The sequence below is a fragment of the Polyodon spathula genome, chromosome 25 (genome assembly GCF_017654505.1).
Source record: "Polyodon spathula isolate WHYD16114869_AA chromosome 25, ASM1765450v1, whole genome shotgun sequence".
NCBI lineage: Eukaryota > Metazoa > Chordata > Actinopteri > Acipenseriformes > Polyodontidae > Polyodon > Polyodon spathula.
In genome coordinates this window covers 23,117,025-23,141,188 of record NC_054558.1, presented here as the reverse complement: position 1 = coordinate 23,141,188, position 24,164 = coordinate 23,117,025, and the positions used below count along the sequence as shown (strand labels likewise).

At 44.9% G+C, this 24,164-nt stretch overlaps 1 protein-coding gene across 1 annotated transcript in view; it reads left to right on the top strand.

Moving 5' to 3' along the window:
- Positions 1-14,817, top strand: part of LOC121299670 (autism susceptibility gene 2 protein homolog) — a 217,266-nt gene extending 202,449 nt beyond the window's left edge. The window contains 12 exon segments of the mRNA XM_041227559.1: positions 822-1,039; positions 6,525-6,575; positions 6,852-6,950; positions 7,991-8,062; positions 8,285-8,314; positions 8,412-8,483; positions 8,733-8,865; positions 10,418-10,501; positions 11,405-11,488; positions 11,684-11,933; positions 12,759-13,214; positions 13,216-14,817. Of these exon segments, the coding sequence (XP_041083493.1) occupies positions 822-1,039; positions 6,525-6,575; positions 6,852-6,950; positions 7,991-8,062; positions 8,285-8,314; positions 8,412-8,483; positions 8,733-8,865; positions 10,418-10,501; positions 11,405-11,488; positions 11,684-11,933; positions 12,759-13,214; positions 13,216-14,002 (2,336 nt within the window). The 3' untranslated portion in view covers positions 14,003-14,817.
- Positions 14,818-24,164: the final 9,347 nt, after the last annotated feature.

The window sequence follows — 24,164 nt, the reverse complement described above, 5'->3', positions numbered from 1 at the left end:
CTAATTAATTAAACTCACTTAAAAGCAGGAATGGCTCAACTGCTAAGCAATAGAAGCCTTAAAGAGTAAGTGGCAGGGTTCCCAATAATACAGCGTTGCACCTCCCCCCGTGCTGCTACAACTGCTTATATAATGTACCTGTGGTTTTTCTTTTCATTGCTAACATCCTAACAACTTCTAAGTGTAGACAGTTCTCAGGATGTTAACAATGAAAAGAAAAATGCCAGGCACGCTATTTAAACAGTTGTAGGAACCACGTGGGGACGTGCAACGCTGTATTATTGGGAACCCTGCCACTTACTCTTTAAATGATGCAATGACCCCTGAAACATGCCCCCTCTCCCTTTCCCAAGCTAAAGCTGCCCTGTTGTTTAAGAGAACAGAAATGTCTTCCGCTGAGGAAAAGGACAGGCATGGGCATCAGACAGATTAAAGTATGTAGAAACATTGGGGATAAGTCAATGTTTTCTGCTGAGATGACTCTTGGTGTTCTCTCTTGTCTTTAGATACCAGCCTGTTGATATCATTCAACCAGCCAATCATGTATTGCCAGCCTCATTCGGGGATTCTGATTGGTACTTTGTCTCAGGCAACTCTCTTACCACCACCAATGAGTCCTCACGCAGAAAACCCTCACAGCATGAGCTGGAGAAACAGACAATGTCAGGTGAATATTTTTTTTCTACTTTGTCTCTGTTGTGAAAACTGACTGGCCCCTATGCTTTTTTTCTTTTTCATTTCTCCCCTCCCCCCTGCCCCCCCAACCCCCCCCCCCCCCCCCCCCCCCTTTTTTTTTTCCTTCTTGCGCGATAATGTTGCAGAGCATGGCCTGCTGCGGCAAGAGTTGAACAACCGCTTCCTGGTTCAGAGTTCAGAGCGGAGCGGCGCAGCAACCTCCCTGTCTCTCCTGAGAGCCGAGTTTCACCAACACCAGCACACGCACCAGCACCAACACACTCACCGACACACCTTCACGCCCATTCCCGCCAGCATTGCTCCGCCCACTGCGCCGCCCGTGCTGCCTCCCCCCCCCCGAAATGTGAGGATAAGTAGCGTGCCTGCCTCCCGCACTCGCCCCCCCCACCCCCAGGAGCTCCCACAGCCTCCTTTCACTTCATATACCCGCTGGATAACTTACCCCCCTGTTGGGGGTGTTTCCAGCTTGAGGGCACAATCAGTATGTTGCTGGTACGGTGCGGTACGGTACGGTACTTCCACATTTTCAGAGTATTTAATATCTTACCAGTTTATTGTGTTCTGTTGGATTGTCTGCTGTGTCCTGCTTAAATCGATTTGTTTGTTGTTGTTGTGTTTGTCACTCATACTAACTATTGCAGAAAAAAAAAAAAACTTTCCAATCCCTTTTCTGAACTGGGTTTAAGGTTAAAAAAAAAATTATAATAATTTTTACCAGTGTGGCAACTAAAAATGATACCTAAACAGAATCTGAGAGAATGAAGATGTATATCTGTAAGAAGATCCCTCCAGCTAGGCTACCAACCACATGCTTTTAGAGAGCAGCTCAGTACCTCAATGTTTGGCTTGGATTCTAGATTCCTAGATTCCCACTGTAAAGAGGTGTGCTGATACTCTAAGTCCATTCATTAACGTGCTGATTTCAAAACAAGGGAAGCTTTCCTTCCCTCACCTTTACAGCTGCGTCCCAATCGATAACGATTCACATCCGAGTGTTACAAAGTTATGAGTGGAAGGGAATTTCCCTCTCATCCGGGGCGCTGGAGTTTCTACTGTCGTTCGGAGGCTGTGAACTGACAGTGATTTTCAAGTACAGTGAAAATCCATTTTTGACTTGAAATAAAATGTGCTGGGAGGACCAGCAGCCCTGTTTCTACTGATGAGGTTTTTTATAATATGTGTTTGTCAATGATCAAAAGCCCAACTTTTTATTTTGATTTTAAAAGTCTAAATCTGTTTGATGTTTCACAATGGTAGCGTATGCAGGATTCCCAACCCTTGTTAGGAAAACATTCCAGCCTTTAATCTGGGGGCAACATGAGTTCAGTCTGGAAGTGGTTATTTAGCAAAACCCTTTTTACATACAAGATAAAACTGTAGCCCCAAGTGTACAGATGCGTTGGCTCATGCCTTCATCTGTGCAAACAGAAAATGGATATGCTGTTCATTGCTGCAGCATATTTTGTCTTGTGAACAATTTATTGAGTTGATGTTTAAAATATCTTCGTAGTTAAGGAGAAAATTTGACAACGTGCCAAAGTGTTACAGCTCTTATTTGTCTTTTTGTCACTGGAACCTTATAATGCTCTTAACCTGCTGATCGTGTGTGTGTGTGTTAATATGCTGATCGTGAGTGTGTGTGTTAATATGCTGATGTGTGTGTGTTAATATGCTGATTGTGTGTGTGTTAATATGCTGATCGTGTGTGTGTTAATATGCTGATCGTGTGTGTGTTAATATGCTGATCGTGTGTGTGTTAATATGCTGATGTGTGTGTGTGTTAATATGCTGATCGTGTGTGTGTGTGTTAATATGCTGATCGTGTGTGTGTTAATATGCTGATCGTGTGTGTGTTAATATGCTGATCGTGTGTGTGTTAATATGCTGTGTGTGTGTGTTAATATGCTGATCGTGTGTGTGTGTGTTAATATGCTGATCGTGTGTGTGTTAATATGCTGATCGTGTGTGTGTGTGTTAATATGCTGATCGTGTGTGTGTTAATATGCTGATCGTGTGTGTGTTAATATGCTGATCGTGTGTGTGTTAATATGCTGATCGTGTGTGTGTGTGTTAATATGCTGATCGTGTGTGTGTGTTAATATGCTGATCGTGTGTGTGTTAATATGCTGATCGTGTGTGTGTTAATATGCTGATCGTGTGTGTGTTAATATATGCTGATCGTGTGTGTGTTAATATGCTGATCGTGTGTGTGTTAATATGCTGATCGTGTGTGTGTTAATATGCTGATCGTGTGTGTGTTAATATGCTGATCGTGTGTGTGTTAATATGCTGATCGTGTGTGTGTTAATATGCTGATCGTGTGTGTGTTAATATGCTGATCGTGTGTGTGTTAATATGCTGATCGTGTGTGTGTGTTAATATGCTGATCGTGTGTGTGTTAATATGCTGATCGTGTGTGTGTGTTAATATGCTGATCGTGTGTGTGTGTTAATATGCTGATCGTGTGTGTGTTAATATGCTGATCGTGTGTGTGTTAATATGCTGATCGTGTGTGTGTGTGTTAATATGCTGATCGTGTGTGTGTGTGTTAATATGCTGATCGTGTGTGTGTGTGTTAATATGCTGATCGTGTGTGTGTGTGTTAATATGCTGATCGTGTGTGTGTTAATATGCTGATCGTGTGTGTGTGTGTTAATATGCTGATATGCTGTGTGTGTGTGTTAATATGCTGATCGTGTGTGTGTGTTAATATGCTGATCGTGTGTGTGTGTGTTAATATGCTGATCGTGTGTGTGTGTGTTAATATGCTGATCGTGTGTGTGTGTGTTAATATGCTGATCGTCGTGTGTGTGTTAATATGCTGATGTGTGTGTGTGTTAATATGCTGATCGTGTGTGTGTGTGTTAATATGCTGATCGTGTGTGTGTTAATATGCTGATCGTGTGTGTGTGTGTTAATATGCGTGTGTGTGTGTTAATATGCTGATCGTGTGTGTGTTAATATGCTGATGTGTGTGTGTGTTAATATGCTGATCTGTGTTAATATGCTGTGTGTGTGTGTTAATATGCTGATCGTGTGTGTGTTAATATGCTGATCGTGTGTGTGTTAATATGCTGATCGTGTGTGTGTGTGTTAATATGCTGATCGTGTGTGTGTGTTAATATGCTGATCGTGTGTGTGTTAATATGCTGATCGTGTGTGTGTTAATATGCTGATCGTGTGTGTGTTAATATGCTGATCGTGTGTGTGTTAATATGCTGATCGTGTGTGTGTTAATATGCTGATCGTGTGTGTGTTAATATGCTGATCGTGTGTGTGTTAATATGCTGATCGTGTGTGTGTTAATATGCTGATCGTGTGTGTGTTAATATGCTGATCGTGTGTGTGTTAATATGCTGATCGTGTGTGTGTTAATATGCTGATCGTGTGTGTGTTAATATGCTGATCGTGTGTGTGTTAATATGCTATGTGTGTTAATATGCTGTGTGTGTGTTAATATGCTGATCGTGTGTGTGTGTTAATATGCTGATCGTGTGTGTGTGTGTTAATATGCTGATCGTGTGTGTGTGTGTTAATATGCTGATCGTGTGTGTGTTAATATGCTGATCGTGTGTGTGTTAATATGCTGATCGTGTGTGTGTTAATATGCTGATCGTGTGTGTGTTAATATGCTGATCGTGTGTGTGTGTTAATATGCTGATCGTGTGTGTGTTAATATGCTGATCGTGTGTGTGTTAATATGCTGATCGTGTGTGTGTTAATATGCTGATCGTGTGTGTGTTAATATGCTGATCGTGTGTGTGTGTTTTCCTATGTTGATCATGAAAGAGCGATGTTGGCGCAGCCCAGCTGTGCTCATGTTTATAATTTATCTTATTTCTCCTCAGCGACAGCCTTTAGCTAATAGTTATAATTAGTGAAATTATGAATCCTCTGTATTTGTTTACAGTTATAAACCCCCGAGCAGATGCTTTGCTAAATGGCAGCACATGGAGATTTTTTCTTTTGTGTGTGTAAAGGAATATCCTTAATTGTTTAAAGATGAAATGTCGTGCTTTAATTATCCAAAGCTGTTTACAATAAACCCCAGACAGAGCTTGTAAATTACAAAGCCTTCTTTTTACAGACAGCAGTAAAGCGATGTGCAATTGTTGTCTAAACTGTAATATAAAACAAGCACTGACGCTATGGAGGATATATCAGCTAATGAGCACAGGAGGTGTTTGAGCACAAAGCACAGCCTGTGTTTGATTAGGTGTGATTATCGGAGACACACACGCACACACACGCATGCTGTCGTTCGTATGTGTAGCATGTGTCCTATGGAAAAGTTGCTGAAAGTCCAGTGAGAAAGGGACGATCATAATTCACATGTGTATTTCTATAGATCCATGGTTTATTCATTGTAATCTACAGAATGCCACATTTAGAATCTGCCAGGTCTGCACTGGAAGTAGTTTCCACTTCATCTGCACTCACAGGCTGGTGTTCTAGATGTGCTGCTCTATATCCCGTTTTTGTCTTTATGATTTTAAGTGATTTATATACTGTGCATTCTTCCTAAAGTGCGTAGGGCTGGAGTTCCATGCATTGTCAGATTCTTAACATGTTGGAGTCTTCTCAGAGTCTCATTGTCTGTTTCAGTGCAGGGCTGCCTCCTCTCATATCAGAGAAGTTATTGATGAGGCAAATGTTGTTGGAAGCATTGATCTGTTTTAAATTGGTGACCATTTGCCATCCATAACTGCTGCCACTGAGTTTTGTGATGATAATTGCAGCATTGAGATGCACAGCAAGACCTGTTTAAAACCAATTATGAACCAAACAGCGCTCGATTCCTCAGCGACTGGTTCTGAGAAATGTAGAAGGCTGTTTCCTAAAGCTATCAGAAATATTGTCATCCATTATAGATGCAGTTCCATGAGGTAAAAATACATTATAGGTACATGTTAGAAGCCCATTTGGGTGCTGGGCAGGGCACAGCATTTTCTTCAAAGAAAAGATCTGTCAGAATTTTTGGAATGAATAAAAATGAAATTGAAGGGAAGTGCTTGCTTTGGCTAGAGCTGCCTGGATTTCCTCGAGGGTAAACCGTGTTATCAACTCAGTTCTTCTATAGAGATCCCTGGATTTCCTCGAGGGTAAACCATGTTATCAACTCAGTTCTTCTCTGGAGCTCCCTGGATTTCCTCAAGGGTAAACATTTTATCAACTCACGGTTCTTGCCAGGTTTTTTCCATTTTAATCTATCAATCCATCGATGTGATCTTAAATAGAAATATTGACTCTGACAGTGTGATGGGCGAAGCTGAAGGTTAACTAGACACACAGCGGCTCTCCACAAGGTAATCCACAGGACCTCCTGGCCTCTTTGGGGGTTTTCAATTCCAATGTATTGAACCGCAGGCTGTCGGAATGCTTTATCTGGATTATTGCGTTTACACAACCTTTCTGTACTGGAGCATCTCAAAGAGATGGCACAGTCAGAGCAGGCCTGGTGTTCCCTGTAGTACTTGTACCTGAAATGTAAAATGTAAAACCTTGCTTTGCTGATGTTAATGGTCAGTTCAAATTGTGCTGCTAATGGTTTCTTTAATGTGTGCAATGCTAGTGCAAGTTTACTGTTCAACATCTTTATGGATTGATTTATTCTTTCGTTTTTAATAATACTTTTCCTTGCAGAAGTCACCTTGTTGATGCAGAGGAAGCGTGGTGGCTAGGATTCAGAATACACTTGCTTGCTGTGAACATGTTTGCTCACTAAAACTGATCCTCGGACATCCAGAAACTAGTAGAAGTGAAAGTTAGAGGTGTCTGTTCTGAAGAACAACATCAGTGATGATTCTTCTTCTTGTTTTCTCTTTCAGTTCGATAAGTACGCTCCCAAACTAGACAACCCATTCTTGCGGCACTCGAGTGTAAGTGACCCCTGTGTCTTTGTGTTAACTGTGTGTGATTGTGTGTTAACTGTGTGTGATTGTGTCGGATGCAGCTTGCTGGAATTTCCAATGCTGCCATTAGAGGAGTTCTAGGCGGTCAGAGTTGGGTTGACTCTCTTGCTGGGATAGGAGTGATTGTGGTGTGGTGTGGTGTGGTGCTGGTGATTGGCTGAGTGTTGTGGGTGCTGTTGATTGGCTGAGAGCTGTGGGTGTGTTCCCTGATCTAATGGCTTCCTCTGCTCTTGTTCTCTGTAGTTCTACCCATCATACCCTCAAACCATGACCGGAATGCCTCCCCTGCTCCCCCATACAGGTCCTTTCAGCTCTCCCCATGGAGCATTCCAGCCTTCCAAGGTAAGCATTGCAGTCTGCACAGCGCGCTGTAAACACACGGAGCATGTTCCTAACAGCACAGTCCTTATTTAGAGGGACAGGAGGCTTTTATAATGTCCTGTAAGCAGGTAACCAGGCAACAGACACAGTATCAATTCAGGAAGGATGATTTAAATCGAACTGGTAAAACGCCGTGCATCCAGCAGTTTGGATTGATTCTGACAGCAAAACCGCTGTGTGAAAACCCAAGCCGTGGTTTGTTGGCTGCTTATTGGTTGGTTGTAGTTTTCTGCTAATTGCAAATTTTAAAAATGTAACGTTTTTATGCTGTGGATTTTCCTCCATCTAGTGTGGTAGAAAATGCAATCTGTTTGTTGCTCTAGAAATATAGTGCTTACTGTGATTTCTTGCATTTGAGTCAAGCTTCTGCATGCTGTGTACCAATTCCTAGAAGAACATCTGACAGATAAAAAGGCCCCAGTGTCATACTGAACCTGCAGCACTTACAGTATGAGGAGGAGGATGCCTGTTAGCATTACCGCTGCTGAAGAGGATAGAATTACAAAGGGTTTCTGTTTAAAAGCAGGCTAATTGTATTGCAGCCAAAAATAAACCTGGTGTATAAACTGGTTTGGAAATACTGCGCAGTGTCCACCGGGCAGATTGTTAATGTAAAGCTAGCCTTGCCTTTATCTGATAGACAGTGTGCTGAGATAAGGAGACATGCTATTGAACTGCAGCAAACAAACCCTGGCAGGCTCCCTCCAAGTGATCCTGACCCTGTGTAAGCCAGGAATCAAACCTGGTCTAAATCCATTGCAATAAATCCAAACTTAGAGAGAGACGAGGAGCTATATTCATAAAAACGAAGTCCTATTTCTTCGTCTGTCTATTTGGTGGACTGCCTATAGCTGTGCAGTCTGGTCATGTGTTGCGATATGCAGCTGTATTACAGTAATATGTATAATTGAATACAGTCACGATTCATCAGTGCACAGTGAATCACTGCACTCCTATAAGTGGACAGTCTTCTCCTCATAGCTCTCCTTTCTTTCCGGCAGGCCTCGAACCCTCTGGATGTAGCAGGTCGACCGGGCAGCGTGCCCCACACACTCCTGCAGAAGGACCCGAGGGTGAGCCGCTGGCAGGAAACCCCTGCTTCCACTTTGCTTTGAATAAGCTGGCAGAGCAATCGCACTTGTTTTTCCATCTCTGCATGTGTGATATTTGAGGCTATATAGAGATAGGTGACTTGAAGAGAAACTTGAACCAACCACTTAGCAGTTTTTACAGCTTATGTAGGGTTAGTGTTTCCAAACCCCTCAATGACGGTTTGATTTCTTTCTTCCGGACAGGTATCGGATCCCTACAGAACACCTGTCAGAGTAAGCAGTTTTTGTTTTCGTACATTTTCTTTTTCTCCCTCTTTTTGGATTTTTTTTTTTCTTCTACTCGCTTACACTCTGCTTGCTTCTCTTGCAGAAACCTGGTAAATGGTGCGCTGTTCACGTGCAAATCGCCTGGCAAATCTATCACCACCAGCAGAAAATGAAGGTAACGACCTTTGTGCTCTTGTTCTAAATGAAGGGGAGTGTGTCGGCATGCGTTTTAACCCTAATGAATCCATGCTAATATTAGCCCTGGCGCTGCTTCCAGGATCTCCTCTCGCTGCACAGCTGGCAGTCAGTAGCTGCAGCTCGTGGTGTCGCTTACAGCTGCTTTCCCACATTACGATTGCTGGCGTCGGCTGTATTTCGGGGCTCTCGTCTGATCATGTTTCGTTTCTCTTCTCCGTGTGAACAGCAGATGCAGGTGGAGCCTCACAAACTGGACATGAACGGGAAGCTGGACCTGTTCAGCCGGCCCCCAGCCCCGGGCGTCTTCCCAGGATTCCCCTACCCCCACGACCTGGCCAGACCCCTCTTCTCCTCCACAGGTGAGGAAGCCTTTCAAGCAGCCTGAGAACACCTGGCCTGCAGGCTGTCATGTGGAAGTGCAGCGTGTTACCAGCGGGTCTCTGTCGGGAATGTGGATACTGCAGTGGCAGGGAGCCGCAGTGTAGAGCAGGGTTCTACTTTCTTCCAGCGATCCGCTCAAGCAGGTTTTACACGGGAAGCTGGTAGAGAAGTCGATTTGTGCAAAGTCTCTTAAGTGCAGTTGTGTATTTGAATCTCTGTGGATTGGCTCTCAGGGTCTGTGACAGGCAGCCTCTCAGAACCCTGCACCAGCTGCTGTTCAGCCTGTCGTTCAGTTCCCGGAGCTCAAACACAGGCGCTGGGGTGGGAGGTTAGTGAAAGAGATCAAAGGGGGACATTGCTTTGCAAACAGTACGCTTCCCAAGAGGATCGATCCCTCTTGCTCCATTTTTGGAAACCAGTATAGAATTGGAGAGCCCTCATTAAGAATTTGACCTCTGGCGCTTCGAAGCTACGCTCCTCCATTGACCAGCAGCCCTGACAGCCTCTCGATAACCCATTCCCAGGGAGCTCAGATCTGCTGACTCTCTTCATTAGTAGCTGTGCCTTCCTGACCCAGCTGTCCTGATGAAGTATGGAGGGCTGTCTGCCAGGTGCTGTGTCTGTTAGCAGCCTGCTGTCACTGGAGGAGCCCCATTATCAGCCTGGAGCTGCACAAGCGTTAGTCAGCCGTCTCCTTCCAAAACGACTCTCATCTGTTACCTTCCAGTCTCAGAACTCGCACACGACAGACTCCATCAATCCTGCAGCTCTCTGCCTAGTCCTTATGCTAGAGGCACACTGTCCTTTTCTGTCCTATTCTCTGTTGTAGCCAGTAACCAGCCTTTAATATACATTACTTAGTGTACCACTTTTGTGGTGGTGGCATTTGTATTATTGTTATTAATATATTGAAAAGTGTCCTGAGAACAAACCCACCTGTATTCAATGCAGTTTGTTTTTACCTGGGATTTGATTATTAAAGACCCTTTCATACTCGTAGGCTGATCTGATTGATTGGCAAAGAAAAAAAAACAAAAAAACAGATTTTAAAAGCTGGTAAGACCATAGCAAAGCTGATGAAGGCATATACTGTTTACAGCTGGTTTGAATGAAGGAACATGAGTACTGTGATACAGATGCACCTGCTTTCATACGGAAAATAAAGGATTGCACCTGTAAAGGATTGCTGGTCTTGGTTGTGTACGTGTTTGTGAGCAAACTGTGGTTCATCTGCAGCCTTGTTATACGCAGCACCTTTTCTTAAACCCGATTGCAATAAAAAAGCAGGCTTGTCCTACAAAAAAAAACATAATCAGAAAGAAGTCGTGTAGAATGGATAGCCTTGGTTTGCAGATCATTCACATCGGTCCTTCTCAACAATGTCAGAGGCTCATCCTCCTTGAGTTACCGGGGCTCCCTGGCACTCCCAGGTGGCTAGTTAGCAGTGTTGATGGATCATTGCCTTCAGTCCGTTCTGGCCCCTTCCCCTTTTCCACTGACTAAGAAAAACTGCCGTTGCTCTTTTTGTAGGACCGGGTCACCCGGCGGCTTCTCCTTATGGACACGCCCCCCACCACAGCAGCTTCCTGCCTACCGGCCACCTGGCAGGTAAGTGTAAGTAACACCAGTGTTTTGTTTTATTTCTATTCTTCTCTTTCCAAATCGGTTCTGTGCTTCCATTGTTAGTATAACGTGCACTCGAGAAGGCTCCATTCCCATGTGCTTAGCTGCCTTTGTTGAAGGGCCTTATTGCTATTATATGGATCGTTAATTTCCCAAATCTGAAATCCTACAGGGGAAGTGTAAAGGCAATGGGGAATAAATAGGCAATGCAATTCAGACGTAACTTTTATTGCATCTAAATCTGAAGGAAAGGGTTTCCTGTGAGCGTGTTCAACTGCATTTCAATTTTCTATTGCAAAACCAACTCTGTTCAGCATTGGATTATGTTACACATTCTCCCCAGCCCCTGTGCAGTACGATTACCCAGTGCTGTAGATAATAGAAATCTGCATTCGAGTAATAAGAAATCAACCGGCTCAAGTTCACTCCCCCTGTTTGTGTCAGCAGCTGCCACTTGAACTGGCGATTTGATTGTGGTTTCAGGTGAACACTCATCTTATTAAAATAACCAAGGTAAATCATCCTTAGGATGAAAGAGTTAGCTTGGGTGTTTTTTTGTGTGTGTATGTGTGTGTGTGTGTGTGTGTGTAAAGCAGTGCCTTTCTTTCTCAAAACAAAACCAAACAAAAACCCTGTCCGATGAAGATCGGAGCAGAAACCTACCCTAATCCTTGCTGGTCTCTTTCACACAGACCCAACCCTAATCCTTGCTGGTCTCTTTCACACAGACCCAACCCTAATCCTTGCTGGTCTCTTTCACACAGACCCAACCCTAATCCTTGCTGGTCTCTTTCACACAGACCCTAATCCTTGCTGGTCTCTTTCACACAGACCCTAACCCTTGCTGGTGTCTTTCACACAGACCCAACCCTAACCCTTGCTGGTCTCTTTCAGATCCTTTCAGTCGCTCCAGTAGCTTTGGCAGCCTTGGCAGCCTCGGAACCAGTGCCTTCGGAGGATTAGGCAACCCCTCGATTGGTAAGCGGCTTCTTGTGTCCTGTGGCAAAATACAGCAGAGCTCCACTTAGTGCGAAGGAGGGCAGAGAGAGGCAGTTCATTTGCACCCTTGCCGTCCCGTCTCTCCTTGTGTGTTTTGTTTATTTCACTTTTATTCTTGAAGTCCTTGTTCTGAGAAATCGACTTGTATTCAGTTCTTCTCTTTGCTTGTTTCAGCTCCCAGCTCTGTTTTTGGACACAAAGAAGGCCACGGCCTGCCTGGCTTCAGCAGCCCCCACCACGACACGTGGAACCGCCTCCACCGGGCCCCGCCCTCCTTCCCCACCCCGCCCCAGTGGCCAAAGGCAGCCGACATGGAACGCAGCTCCTCGGTGACCAATCACGACCGGGAAAGAGACCGGGAGAGGGAGAGGGAGCCAGAGAAACGGGACTCCTCCATCGGTAGAGAGGAGAGAGATAAAGACAGGTCAGTATACGTGACTGGCGCTGGCATGCACAGAAGGGAGTCCCCTCTTTATCAATACAACGGAAGGCACTTCTCATGAACGTTCATTATTTTCATAACGTTGAGTTTATCAGTGTCCTGTGGCTGCCGGGTCCTAAATGATTTAACCTTATTCCAAATGCAACTTGCGTTAATAAACTGTGAAATGCAGGGTAATTCATGTCAACACTGCATCAATGTTTCAGTGATCTCGCCATTTGTCTTGGTTAAAGGTTTGTGAAAATGTACCCTACCTAAAGCTAAGGTAAATAACCTACTATTAGTATACAGGGTTAAATACTATACCAAGCTCAACCCTGAAAGATGTAAAGTTACTAATCTTTCAAACTTAATACACGCCTTGTTTAGACAACCTTGTGAACACTGATTAACAAACAAAGAAACTGTGACTAGTGTGTGTTCAATTAGGATGAATTAAAAGAGGATTAAAGAGATCTAGTGACTAGAAAACAAGATTAAGAGACAAAGATATTCCCGCTGTGGGTGACAGATACCCATGACGTTGTTTTGTTGCTATTTTAATAACCAGGAAAGCAATTGATATGCTTTTGAATTGCCCCTGTTAAATGTTTGTGTTGTTCACAGCAATTGGCTTTTTAAAAACCTCTGACATTTAATAGCACTGTCACTGCTCCCTGGGGATGAACATGGCAGACAACAGCAGGTGTCTGTACAGCAGGTTACACAGTCAGTTCTGGTCTTATTGAACATGTGTTCTCCAGCAGCAGGTGGTCTGTTACAAAGACCACTATATATCTAAACCGCTTTGTTTGTTTGTGAACACAGGGATTCCCTGGATAAGAACCGCCACTCCAACAGGTCGTCCCCGGCATCTGCCCCGGGCAGCTACCAGATCAGCAGCCTCATCCGTAGCAACAGCCAGACCTCCAGCGACTCCAGCAGGCAGCACAGCGGCAGCACCGAGCGCAGCCGGGAGCCAGAGAGGGAGCTCCTGGAGCGGCAGAGGGAGTCGGCGCTCACGGGAGACATCAAGGTGAAGGAGAGCCGCTCGCCGGGCAAGGAGATGCCCATCCAGGAGATGACCAAGCTGGCCCACCAGCCACCCTCCCCCTACGGGAAGCCCATCCTGACAGACACGGGGCTCAAGCTGAAGGACGGGGAGAGGAAAGCGGGGGAACTGCCCTCGGTGGAGCTGCTCCACAAGGGCAAGAACGACGTGAAGATCAAAGAGGAGCGGAAGGAGGACCAGGAGGTGATGGTGGTGAGCATGGAGCTGCCCCCCTCCCAGCCACCTCCCCCGGGTGGTGTGGGTCAGTCCCCCTCACCATCAGCCCCCACGCTGCACGGAGATGCCTTCCCCTGCCTCCCTCCACGGGGTTCCCCTGCCCCACTCCATGCCTCTCTCTATGAGCGGGGTGCACCAGGTCAACAGCCTCAGTGCCCTTGACCGTGCGCGGATGGCCCCCTTCATGGGAATCAACCCCCTGGTTCCCGGGAGAGACCGCATGCCCCCTCCGGGCTTCGCCTGGGACCCCCTCCGCGACCCCCTGAGAGAGGCGTACCGCAACCTAGACCTGCAGAGGCGGATGGACTTCCAGCTGCGGGCGGAGCAGAGCCACCGCTTCCCTGCAATGTTCGAGCCCGAGCGAGGCTACAGGGACCGGGAGCCCCACGAGTACTCCCACCACGAGCACCTGCTGGAGGCACGGGCGCGGGAGCACGAGAGGCTCCGACAGGCCGAGGAGAGGGAGCGGATGCACCTGCGCGAGGAGCTGGACCGGGCGCGGCTGCACCAGCTTCACCAGTCCCCCATCGAGGGCCACCTGCCCCACATGCCACCCTTCATGTCCCCCCTGGGAGGGATGCATTACCACAGACTGAGCCCCTCGGCCGCCCACAACGGGATGCTAAACAGGACCCCACCCACTGCCGCCTTGAGTGCCCCTCCGCCTTTAGTGTCCGCGGGCATCCCCAGACCTGCCTCCCCAAGAAGGACTACCCCCCTCACTGCCTCCGAGCCCAGGGACTACTCCCCCTCACGCAAACCCAAAGAAGTGGAAGCTCGATAGCTTCAACCCGACACGTGCACACGTACAAAACTGACCTTTACAAATAGAAATGCACTGCTTTTGAAAAAAAAATAAAGAGAGAGAAAAAAACAGAACTGTACATTTGTAAAACCGAAGAAGCACACGACTTGCTTTGTTTTTTTGGGGTTTTTTTTTGGGGGGGTGGGGTCAGGATAGGAGGGGGTTATAAAAAAAAAACACAGTAAGAATTTTCTGTACCAATTTTTAAATTTGAGATTAATATATTAATCAGATTGGATATTTGTCATGTGCAAGGTGAGATTCTGAAATAAGTTTGGATGTTTCTTTTTCTCTTCCCTTGTAACGAAGTTGTTTTTATGGATTTGTATATATGTTATTTTTTATTAGATTAAGTTCATTAGTTGGAAGATCTCCAGTCTCCTTGTTTGTATTGTTTATCACCGGAGACTCTGAAATGGTGAGCTACAGGTCCACATTTATATTTTACCGTATTCGTTACCTGGAAAATACTCAGCAATCACAATGTACAAAGTTACATTACAGGATTTTGTTTTGCCTTAAAGATTATGAGGTCTTTTGTTTTTGTTTCTGTATAAAAAAATATTGTAAAGAATATTCTGTTGATATTCTTTGGGGGGGGGGGGAATTGAATAAGCTTTTTAAATGTTTCTAGAAAAAAAAAAAAAAAAACAGAACCCCTTCTTACCATATTGTGATTACCATGGTTACAGACGGCCATCGTGTTGGAAACTCAGTGACAGAGAAGCCCCCCCACCCGTGTGTTTCAATCTTCGATCTATGCAAAGAGCTGTTGGGGACGGGCCCAGGTGCAGCAGCGGGCAGAATGGAAGGGACTGGAGAGATACAAAGACTGGCAGAAACATGGGTTCATGGGATTTATTTTTTTGTTATTAAAAAAAGACCAGACTACAAATATATAAATTGAACACCCTTGTAGCCCCAGTGTGAGGCACGGTGGGGGGGGAGAAGACACTGTTTGATCGGGCGGCAATGGACTCTTTCTGTCGACCTTGTGCTGTTGTGCGGTGTTTTTCTTAGACTCTTGTATACAAAACAAGTAGAGTTTTAGGCGTGCGGGAAAAAAAAAAATGAAATAAAAGTTGGGATCTCATATCTATGGTAAAGTGAAGTCCATGAACACATGTTTTGGTGTGAAGTACCTTTGGTGTGGTTTTATTCAGTTTTGTGGGGGCAATTCATACAGAAATCACAAACACGACGAAGCATGCAGCCTGTATACACCAGGCTTGGTTATAAAGTGTGTGTAAATACGTTCGGCCCAGAAGCTCTTGAAACTGTGGTCAGGCTTTCCTTTTCAGGAAGTGTTTTTGAAGATGTTAACGATTATTAACGTGGAGTTAATAGGAGCTGTTTCCAGTAGCGTTTCAGACAACGTGTTACGAGTGTACATTTTCATGTCGGGTAATAAAAGTAAATGCAAGATTTCTTACGTCTTAGTTACATGTTCTTCTAACCCCGTATTGCAATAACCTGCTGTTATTGATAACGGTGCACTGTTTATAACACCCTTTATAACACATCAGGTGATGCATTCAAACTGGTGGAGAACAGGAATAGCTCAAGGTATCCACGTAGCACATGCATAATACAGAATTGGGTTGCCATGGAAACAACGTGTACATTTTTTAAAAAATCAATGAATACAGGAGCTAAGGAGTTTATATTTGCAGACTTGTAGACTTGCTAAGAATTTATATATTAAAAAAAAAAAAAAATTCTTCTCACTTGCTCCTTTATTTTTATTTTTTTAAGCAGTTTTCTTGTTGGAACCATGGCCGGTAAAACACAGCTCTGCCATTGATTTTGGACAGGCGCACTTTGTGAGTTTGTGTTGCCTGTGGGTGTTCTTGGCTCTGAGGCTGGCAGCCTGTGGACTGGCGGTCTGGGCTCATTAACACAAGCGATGCTTCACTGCCTGGGTATTGGGTGAAAGAAGACAGGCTCTTCTGTTCTCCACCACAGTCTAATCTGTTTCTTTACTGAGCGAGGCACACACTCCACACCGGTGGCTGCTGGCTTTGCAGTGCAACGATTCAGCCCCAGCGGCCATTCACTTTGCAACCTCAGACAGGGGAGCAGGGATCAAGAGACCACCTTCATAATGCAATGATTCCAGATCTCGTTCGCAAAAAAAAAAAAAAAAAAAAAAAACAGACCCAGGCGGTCAAGAATAACGACTGGTGATCAAAGCATTCTGAATTTATTAGCACTGGTATTGAGAATCAATGCAGCCCTGTCACACACTAAAGGGTCTTCATTAGAGAGTGCCAGGCAGGCAGGCAGTCTCCTGGAACATTAAAGGAAACCATGAGAACGGGTCCACTTTACCAGTATCAGAAATGTGCATATCAGTCAGGAAGGGCTGCTCCATGTGAGCAGTCTGTAATTCGGGTTGAAAAACAAACCGGAAATACTTATAACGCCGTCAAATGGGTATAGCACCTTCATCATCTGAAGAGACCAGTCTGCAGAGACGACCACCGCTGGAACTACTCCAGAGCTAACAACGTGATTCCTTTAACCCTAGAAACATACAACCGCTCAAACTCCCAAAAGCAACTCCCGCGTTCTCCACTGCGTGACAGATGTGAGATTATGAAGTCACAGCAATTCGTATTACTGTAGGTAAGATTTACTGGAATAACTTTGTTAGCTTCATGATGTACGTTAATTCCTTCAGTGAAATTGTAGGTACAAACCTGCTGCTTAACTGTCTGCTCTTGTGTATGTTAATAGACAGGATGTCATTCAGTCCCTGATCTCTTGGGGATATAGAATGCTTTGCAGAATTAAGCTGCACTCCAGTGCATTACGGCGTGTGTTTTGCACGGTTTGGCTCGGTGGTGTGTGCACGAAGTTGCCAACTGCACCAGTATGGTAGCTGCCCGCTTTGCAAGTGCCGTGACCAGCCAGAGTGACCCTAATTGCACGAGTCACCCAGTAGCACTGGAAGGTTTAAACTGAACTGTTGCTGCCTGTGAAGTGTGCTGTGTGGGAAGCTGCTGCAGCCATTTAAAGAGCCAATGCACACATGGACCAGAATAGACTCCTCCAGGAACAGTCTGAGGCAGACATGCAAAGGAATCAGAATCTACAGCACCCTGCCCACTACCAGTCCATGGCCTATTGTAAAATACAACCCAGTGTGCAAACACACTGCTCCAAGCATTGAGGGAATCTGCAGAGGTGTGTGTACTAAGCATGTTAAACCCCAAAAGCCATGTATGCTGTATTTAATGAATGCCTAACTCCCTACAGTCACTTCAATGCACAGAGTATCAGGTGAGATGGTGAAATGTAAATATCCAGCGTTGGTGTTTGATGGAGAACAGCCACCTCTTGTCCAGCCTCTGTACACAAATCCAGCCCTGGCCCTTGATTCTGCGCGCTGGAAAGAAGTGTGTCAGGCAGAGCCTGCAGGTACATGCTTGTTAAACACAGCTCTCAATAGCCCTGACTCGGTTGAAGCAGCGTACTTTCAGACGTGTGTTTAAGCTGATTATCTGGTGTGTTTCTGGCACCCTTTTCAGAACCTAACTTCAGCGGAGTCCTAGTCAATTTCAGAATGTCTTTAAGACCATTGTTAAACATCTGTCTATAAGGTAATACCTTCAACTTCGACTGGCTTTTGTTCTGTCAATTTAGCAAGCTTGTCTTCTTGGAATAGGTCCTAGACTGTCACAGCTGTTAACAGACTGCGATTATTAGCCTGTGTGTTGCAGTACATTTCCTGAGACGAGTCTTTTGTTCAGCTGTTCTTTACATACAGGCCTGGGCTTTGATGCATGTTGCTTTATTCCTGTACTTATTTTATTTTTATTTTTTTAAGCCAGTGAATTCCAACATTTTCTGCAACAAAGCTAGCGTATAGTTTCAACAGTGACAAAAAAAGTGGAAAACATTGACTGGGCCCCTTGGCTGTGTACTTGCTAGATTACTCCTAAGCGCTGGATCAGCACTTCAAGCAAACATTAGCGCAGGTTTGGCGCATGACACAGTAGGGAGCGCCACTAAAGAGCTCTAACAGGATCCTCCTTGTCTATAGACATTTCCAGTGTTGTATCAAGTTTAGTGAGCATTGTTTCCTCATCACTCCCAAAATCCAATGGGTCAGATTTTCAGTTGTGCAAATTGTCCAAGTCATGCCCTCTCTAGGGAGTGGACAGTTGTCCAAAGTCGAAGAGTATAGCGCTGTTGGTGTGCTTGAACCTGAACAGTATAATGTGTAGCATACACAATGGTTGTGTGCCCTTACAGTACAGTATTTAGTTATATAAACAAGGCTGTAGTGTGATAACAAGTATCTGGAGGGTTTCACACACCCTGAAGAATGACAGAGTCATGGCTTGCTGCTTCATTCCATCGTTACTTTATTCTTTTTTTTTTTTCCTCAGAGTTCTGGAAACATTTGAAATGAGCTCTCGGCTCTCTAACAAATGAGTTCCCACTTGGAATGGTCCTGTTAAAAGGCCAGTCTGCACTGCACATGTACAGTATGAACTGTGATGTTGAATGTTGTCTTTGTTGTCTTTTGCTTCCCCCTTCTCCAGTAGTGCTGCTACAACCCACATTTAAAACGACTGTACGTTCACCAACTCTGTCTACAATTATAAAGGTGCTGAGGTTATATTTGTAACACTGTGAAGTTGATACATTTTTTTCTTCAATACAGTAGCCTTAAATATGTATATTTTGGTGTGTTGTAAAATACCTTAACAAATGCATCAACATACACAGTTGTGTTTATTTATTTATTTGTTTGTTTTTCTATTTCCTGCCCAGACTGGAACTAGCGTGGCCATGGTTCAGTAGCTGACACCTCTGGTCTCTATTCAGGGGGGAGCCAGGCAATGTATGAACTGCTGATACTGTGTAACATCTTCACACTTTCAGCAGAACAGAAGTAAATGTTTACAATGCTGAAGTGTGATGAAGCTGCTTTGAGAGTGAATGAAAATCATCTGTCTGATCTTTCATGTGTAAAAACCAAAAGCATTAAACTGAAAAATACAAACAAAAACCAAAAAACCACATCACCCGCCAAAATAATCTTCCACCTTTCATTCTGAGTTTGTTTTTCAGAGTTTAGTGAAACCGCGCACTTGCACGCTGACAGCGTTATGTACACAAGCTGTAAAATGGAATAACGTTTATGCAGCTTGTTATGGCTGGCTGCAGCCCCCGCTCACAGGAGCTGGTTTCTGGAGATTTTCCATCGCCAGGCTTTTTCTCGTGTGGGTGAGATGAGGGGGGCTGGGGGGCTGTTCAAAGCATACCAGGCATGCCTCATACAGCTTAGCTCATCCATCATGCACAGTTAGCTGTTAAGACATTAATCAACATGCCGCAGTATTACAAGAGAACGAGTGAACATGTGCCAGCTGGTAACCACGATGCTTGTAGGCATGAAGGTTTATTAAATATAAAATAGACTGCAAGCTGATTTCTTCTGACTCCTGATGGTTAGCGGACTCTCACTTGATCTTGCTCATCTAATTGAAGTTCTTCAGTGGCGCTTGTTTGGCTTGGCAGTGTGGGAGTGGGAGTGGGTGTGGGAGGGGCTATTAAATCAGGAGGGTTTCTTAATCATGTATCCTGACCTTTAAAACAAGGGACTCGAGGAGGATCACCAGCCTAGACATCTTGCATCAGCATGCTCAGCTGGTTTTATTGGGAGTGCTTTTATGATTGGTCTGGAAACTCAGAGGAGACAGTTCATAGAGAAGGACATGCTGTACTGCACATACTGCCCGGGTGCTGAAAGACAGGGTCGGATCACCTTTCTATTATGGGATGGTTTTCACAGAGCCTGAATGCATAGTGTAGCGAATCATGGTAAAGCACAGGCAAGCAAGGTAGATCGGTCACATGCGCAGTAAAGCATTGCTAAAAACCAAGGGTAAATACATGGTGTAAGCAAGGGGGTAATCATGATAAACTGCACCTTTGCTAAAGGTCCCTCCCGGGTGGGTGACGAAGTTCCGTAATATGAAGACCTGTCTGGATGCTGCACATGTGGAGCCTGGCAAAGCAGACTATGGAAGAACGATGGAGTGCTATCACAGCAGTTATGTGGTATTACTGTGGTATGAGACAGACAAGGCAAAGATAGAGACGGGGGCACTTTATTCACAGAAGGACATGAGAAGGAGGTCCACAGGAGGAGAATGGCATCCACAAGTGTAAATACATTCACTGCAACTAGAAGAAAGTGTGAGGTAATAGAGATGAACTGATACAGGGTTGAGCTGAAGAGACAGGAGTCCAATTCTCACCAATTCTGCTGCCAGAAAAGGAAATGACTGACTGACCTAGACAGCTCAGGGCTCCTTTCTAGGCACCTGGGGATTGAAACTGTGAGTCTTTTGGATTTCGATTCAATACACCAGAGAGGGCTGAGCCAGCGCCTATGGCTTTGCACTATTGACCCACTAAAGATTAAAGACAAACGCTCTTGTAAAGAAAGTCTTCAAACAAAGTGTGAGGCACTGCTTCGTGAACGCCTCCCTTTTGAAGATAATGGTCTCTTCTGCAGGTTTATCCTCCTCCTGTTTGCATGTAGATCATGGTAATGCTCAGAACAAGCTGCTCTTTGTACTAAGCTGCTTGAATCAATGGTTCTCCGGATCCTTCCCTGAAACAGCCAGGGCTATGAGCAGGTGTGCACTTTCGAAAGGGTCTGAAATGAAGTTGTCGCGGTTGTCATTCAATTATGGAAGCGTTTTGCCTTTCTGTGCGGCACAAGGTGAAGAAACAATAGCAGCTGTGCATAAGCACAACTCCACATGAAGAGTGATTACTGCCTCCTCTGGAGAGTTCAGGAGGCAGGCCTTGTGATTTGGTTCTGCTCTTAGTGTTCATGATCTCTTTGTGTGCGCGCATCTTCTGATGCAATCATTGCTGTTAGTTTTCAACCCTGGGGAGTGGGGTGCTATTTTATAATGAACACAGGTAGTTGCTTCACCAGGTTTGTGGCCATAAGAAGCTGATGTTTGATTGGATGTTGGCTAAGCAGTGCAAATAATAGGACTGGCACGTATGCAACACTTTGGCAGCAACGTTCCTGTCTTTAAAACCTGCCTGATAAAAATGAAAACATATCCAGCAGCTTTGTGGCTTGTTACAAAAATTCAACTCTAAGACTTAAAAAAATCTCCACTTTGACTTCAGTATAAGTATTGTATTGCTTTAGAGAGTTTACCTTGCAGTCCACCCTCAAATTGGGCAGGCTCTGCAGAAGACTCCAAGGCAGCAGCTAATCTTCTGTCTGTTCTGAAGTTACCAGCACATGATAGCAACCCCTAGCACTCCCTGTTCATTAATGTCCAGGCCTGGGAGCTGCTGCTCCGCTTGCAACAGGACTCCCAGAGTTTAATCAACCCAGCTCTCTGAAAACAGCGAGGGAGCCAAATGCTTTCCTTATCAGTTTCAGGTTCCTGTGCAGATATGCAGCCATGCAGGCTATCATTCTTCACTCGGTTTCATTGAATCTACAAGCAACGGAGACACTAGCCAGGACTGCTGCTCCTGCCAGGGGCTTCACTTTAGTGGTGTTGCCAGGGTATTTCAGGGAGGAGGATGTGTCCTGGAGGATGTGTTGTGCAAGACCCCCTGTCAGACTTGGTCTAACCTGTAGAATAGCTAGTAGGTTGGTTTGGAGTATTAGAGAGTAGCACGTGTAGGATTATACTGGAGGTGCTGAAAGCCATTGAAAGCCATTGAACAAAACTATAGCCCCTGTATATGATGAAAGCCAGGGGGTGCTACCACACCCCCATAGTTCCAGCGCCCCTGGATAGGATGTTCCTAATAGTGGAAGCACATGATCTCCATCCAGGTTGGACAATATAGTGTACCACACTGCTTTGAGAGATCAGTCCAACCCATTCCCGTGTTCCCTTTAATTTCTTCATTAACTTCATTCAGTGGAAGTGAGTCCTCATCCCCTGGTTATCTTCACAGCCCGGCCTTCGCTCTGGCTTCTTGGTTGACGTCAAGCTATTTAACACATGAAAACAACAAGCCGCTCAGCCCAGCAGAGCCTCGGTCAACTCGCTGTGCAGAGCTGGGAATGGCTCTTATCGTTCAGCACCTTGTTTATTAGGGTGGCTCTCAGAATCTCCAAGCTAATGTTTTACTATTGGTTAGCAAAGACAGGAAAGAGAGACAACTGAGAAAAAAAAAAATGAAGTTTAAGTCTTTTTCTGGAGACAAATGGCGGTGGAAATGAAGGCCGGCCCGCAGGAAAATGGATTTCAGACAGACTAGTGGCAGATGAACACAGCCTTGCAGCGCACCTGATTAGAGAGTTCCTCTCTTTCGATAAGCAATAAATTAAAATACCAATTAAAAATATATATATATAATTTATTAGATCCCTGTAGTTATCATCTTAAAACTGTACAAACGAGCTTCCCTACGGAGAGGGGAGAGGGAATACTGAGCAACGAAAGCGAAGCAGCAATTCAAAACGGATTACCAGGCAGGCTGTATTAGCCCGGCATGTAAAACCACTGAAGCAAAGACGAATGAGGTGTCTGGGATAATTACCACTCACCTGGGACACTTTCTAGATAAAGCATACCCCTCAACGCTGGAGTCCTCTTGGGTTTTTTTTTTTTTTTTTTTTTACCTGATCATTTATGTCAGGAAGTCTTTTGTTCACAATCAAATTGGCTCCATCCGTTTGAACTCCGATTCCAAACGTAATTACAATGCACCTCCGAGAATCTAATGAAATGGAACGCTTTGTGTTGCTGCGGTACGTGTCTAATTGTAATTCCTGTAATCTCTGCATCCAGTTAATTGGTTAATACGGGCATTTTCATAACGGCACGTGGCTTGCATCGTCAACACCTTTTAAAATGAAAACTGCTGTTCTTTTTCTTTTGTGTTGGATTTTCAGAGGGGGCTCCGCTGCTGGGGAGCACGTCCGGGGCCAGACTTGTGCATTCTGATCTGCGATGCTCCTTGATGAACAACAAATTCAGAAAGAACCAAGTGAGGACGGCATGTTAACGGGAGTGTGTTTTACATGTGATGAACACCCAAAACAAGCAACTCTAAAGCATTGCATTACCCTTAAACCGAGCCCCGTCCGCAGCGCTGTTCTGTGCTCTGTCACACAGTCCAGCAATGATTTCTCAAAGGACACCTGCTCCCCCTTGTGGACAGTGCGATGACGTGCTGAAGACATCGCCTCCTCGGGCTATTTCGCTGCTATTATAGATCAATTAACCTTGTGATGAAATGCTAATGTATAATGAATGTTGTGTTAATTAGACATGGCCTTTCACAATCAAACTACGAGGAGAACCAGCACAATTAACCAAGCTTGAGAGAAAGCGGAAAGAACCCTTATCTTAGCGCTGAGGGTGTCTCAGTGGCTGCATTAGTATTCAATCCATGCTTTTATTTTGTCAGTGTATTTATGTATTCATTAAGTGTTTATGGAACTGGTAACATCATCGTGTTATTGACAAAACAGGTCCTCGGTGTAAAGCTATAAAAAGGGTTGTCAGGCAGAAATGGAAGACGAACTCTCCTGCCCTGTACATTAATTGTGACATGGATTGCTTATTCGAATATATGTCATGAGTTGTCATGACTTTCTGTTCAGGAATACTAGATAACTGCCGAGGTAGTTGGCTGCAAATTGGGTCACACGTATGGCTGTTTTCAGTGACCCAGATTAGCACTAATCTTGGTTTACTTTACCTAAATTAACATTGGATAGTGCAGGTATAGTACTAATCAGGGTCCGTGAACCCAGCCATTTCAGTTGTATTTCCCCTTCACGTGAAATGGTGCTAATTGTTTTATAGGATAAAGACGTCAGCCCCGATGCCTTTGTCAGTGTCTCCCGTGTTTTTCTTTTAAACAAATGTAAAGCTCTGATTGTCTATTCAGAGAAACAGCAACCCGGAGATGTTTAGTAGGCTGTGTCTGAGTGGGGCTCCGTTGTGCCCGTGTTCGTACCTCGCTTGTTGGAGGGTGTGTGTTGTATATTGCTCCGGGTCGCTCTCGGGTGCTCTCTGTATGCATTGCTGTACAGCTGCTTGTTCTGCTGTTGTAAATCCTCAGGGTCACTATCTGAGCTTTCCTTCCACAGCAGAACTGACCTCTTGACTGCTGGGCT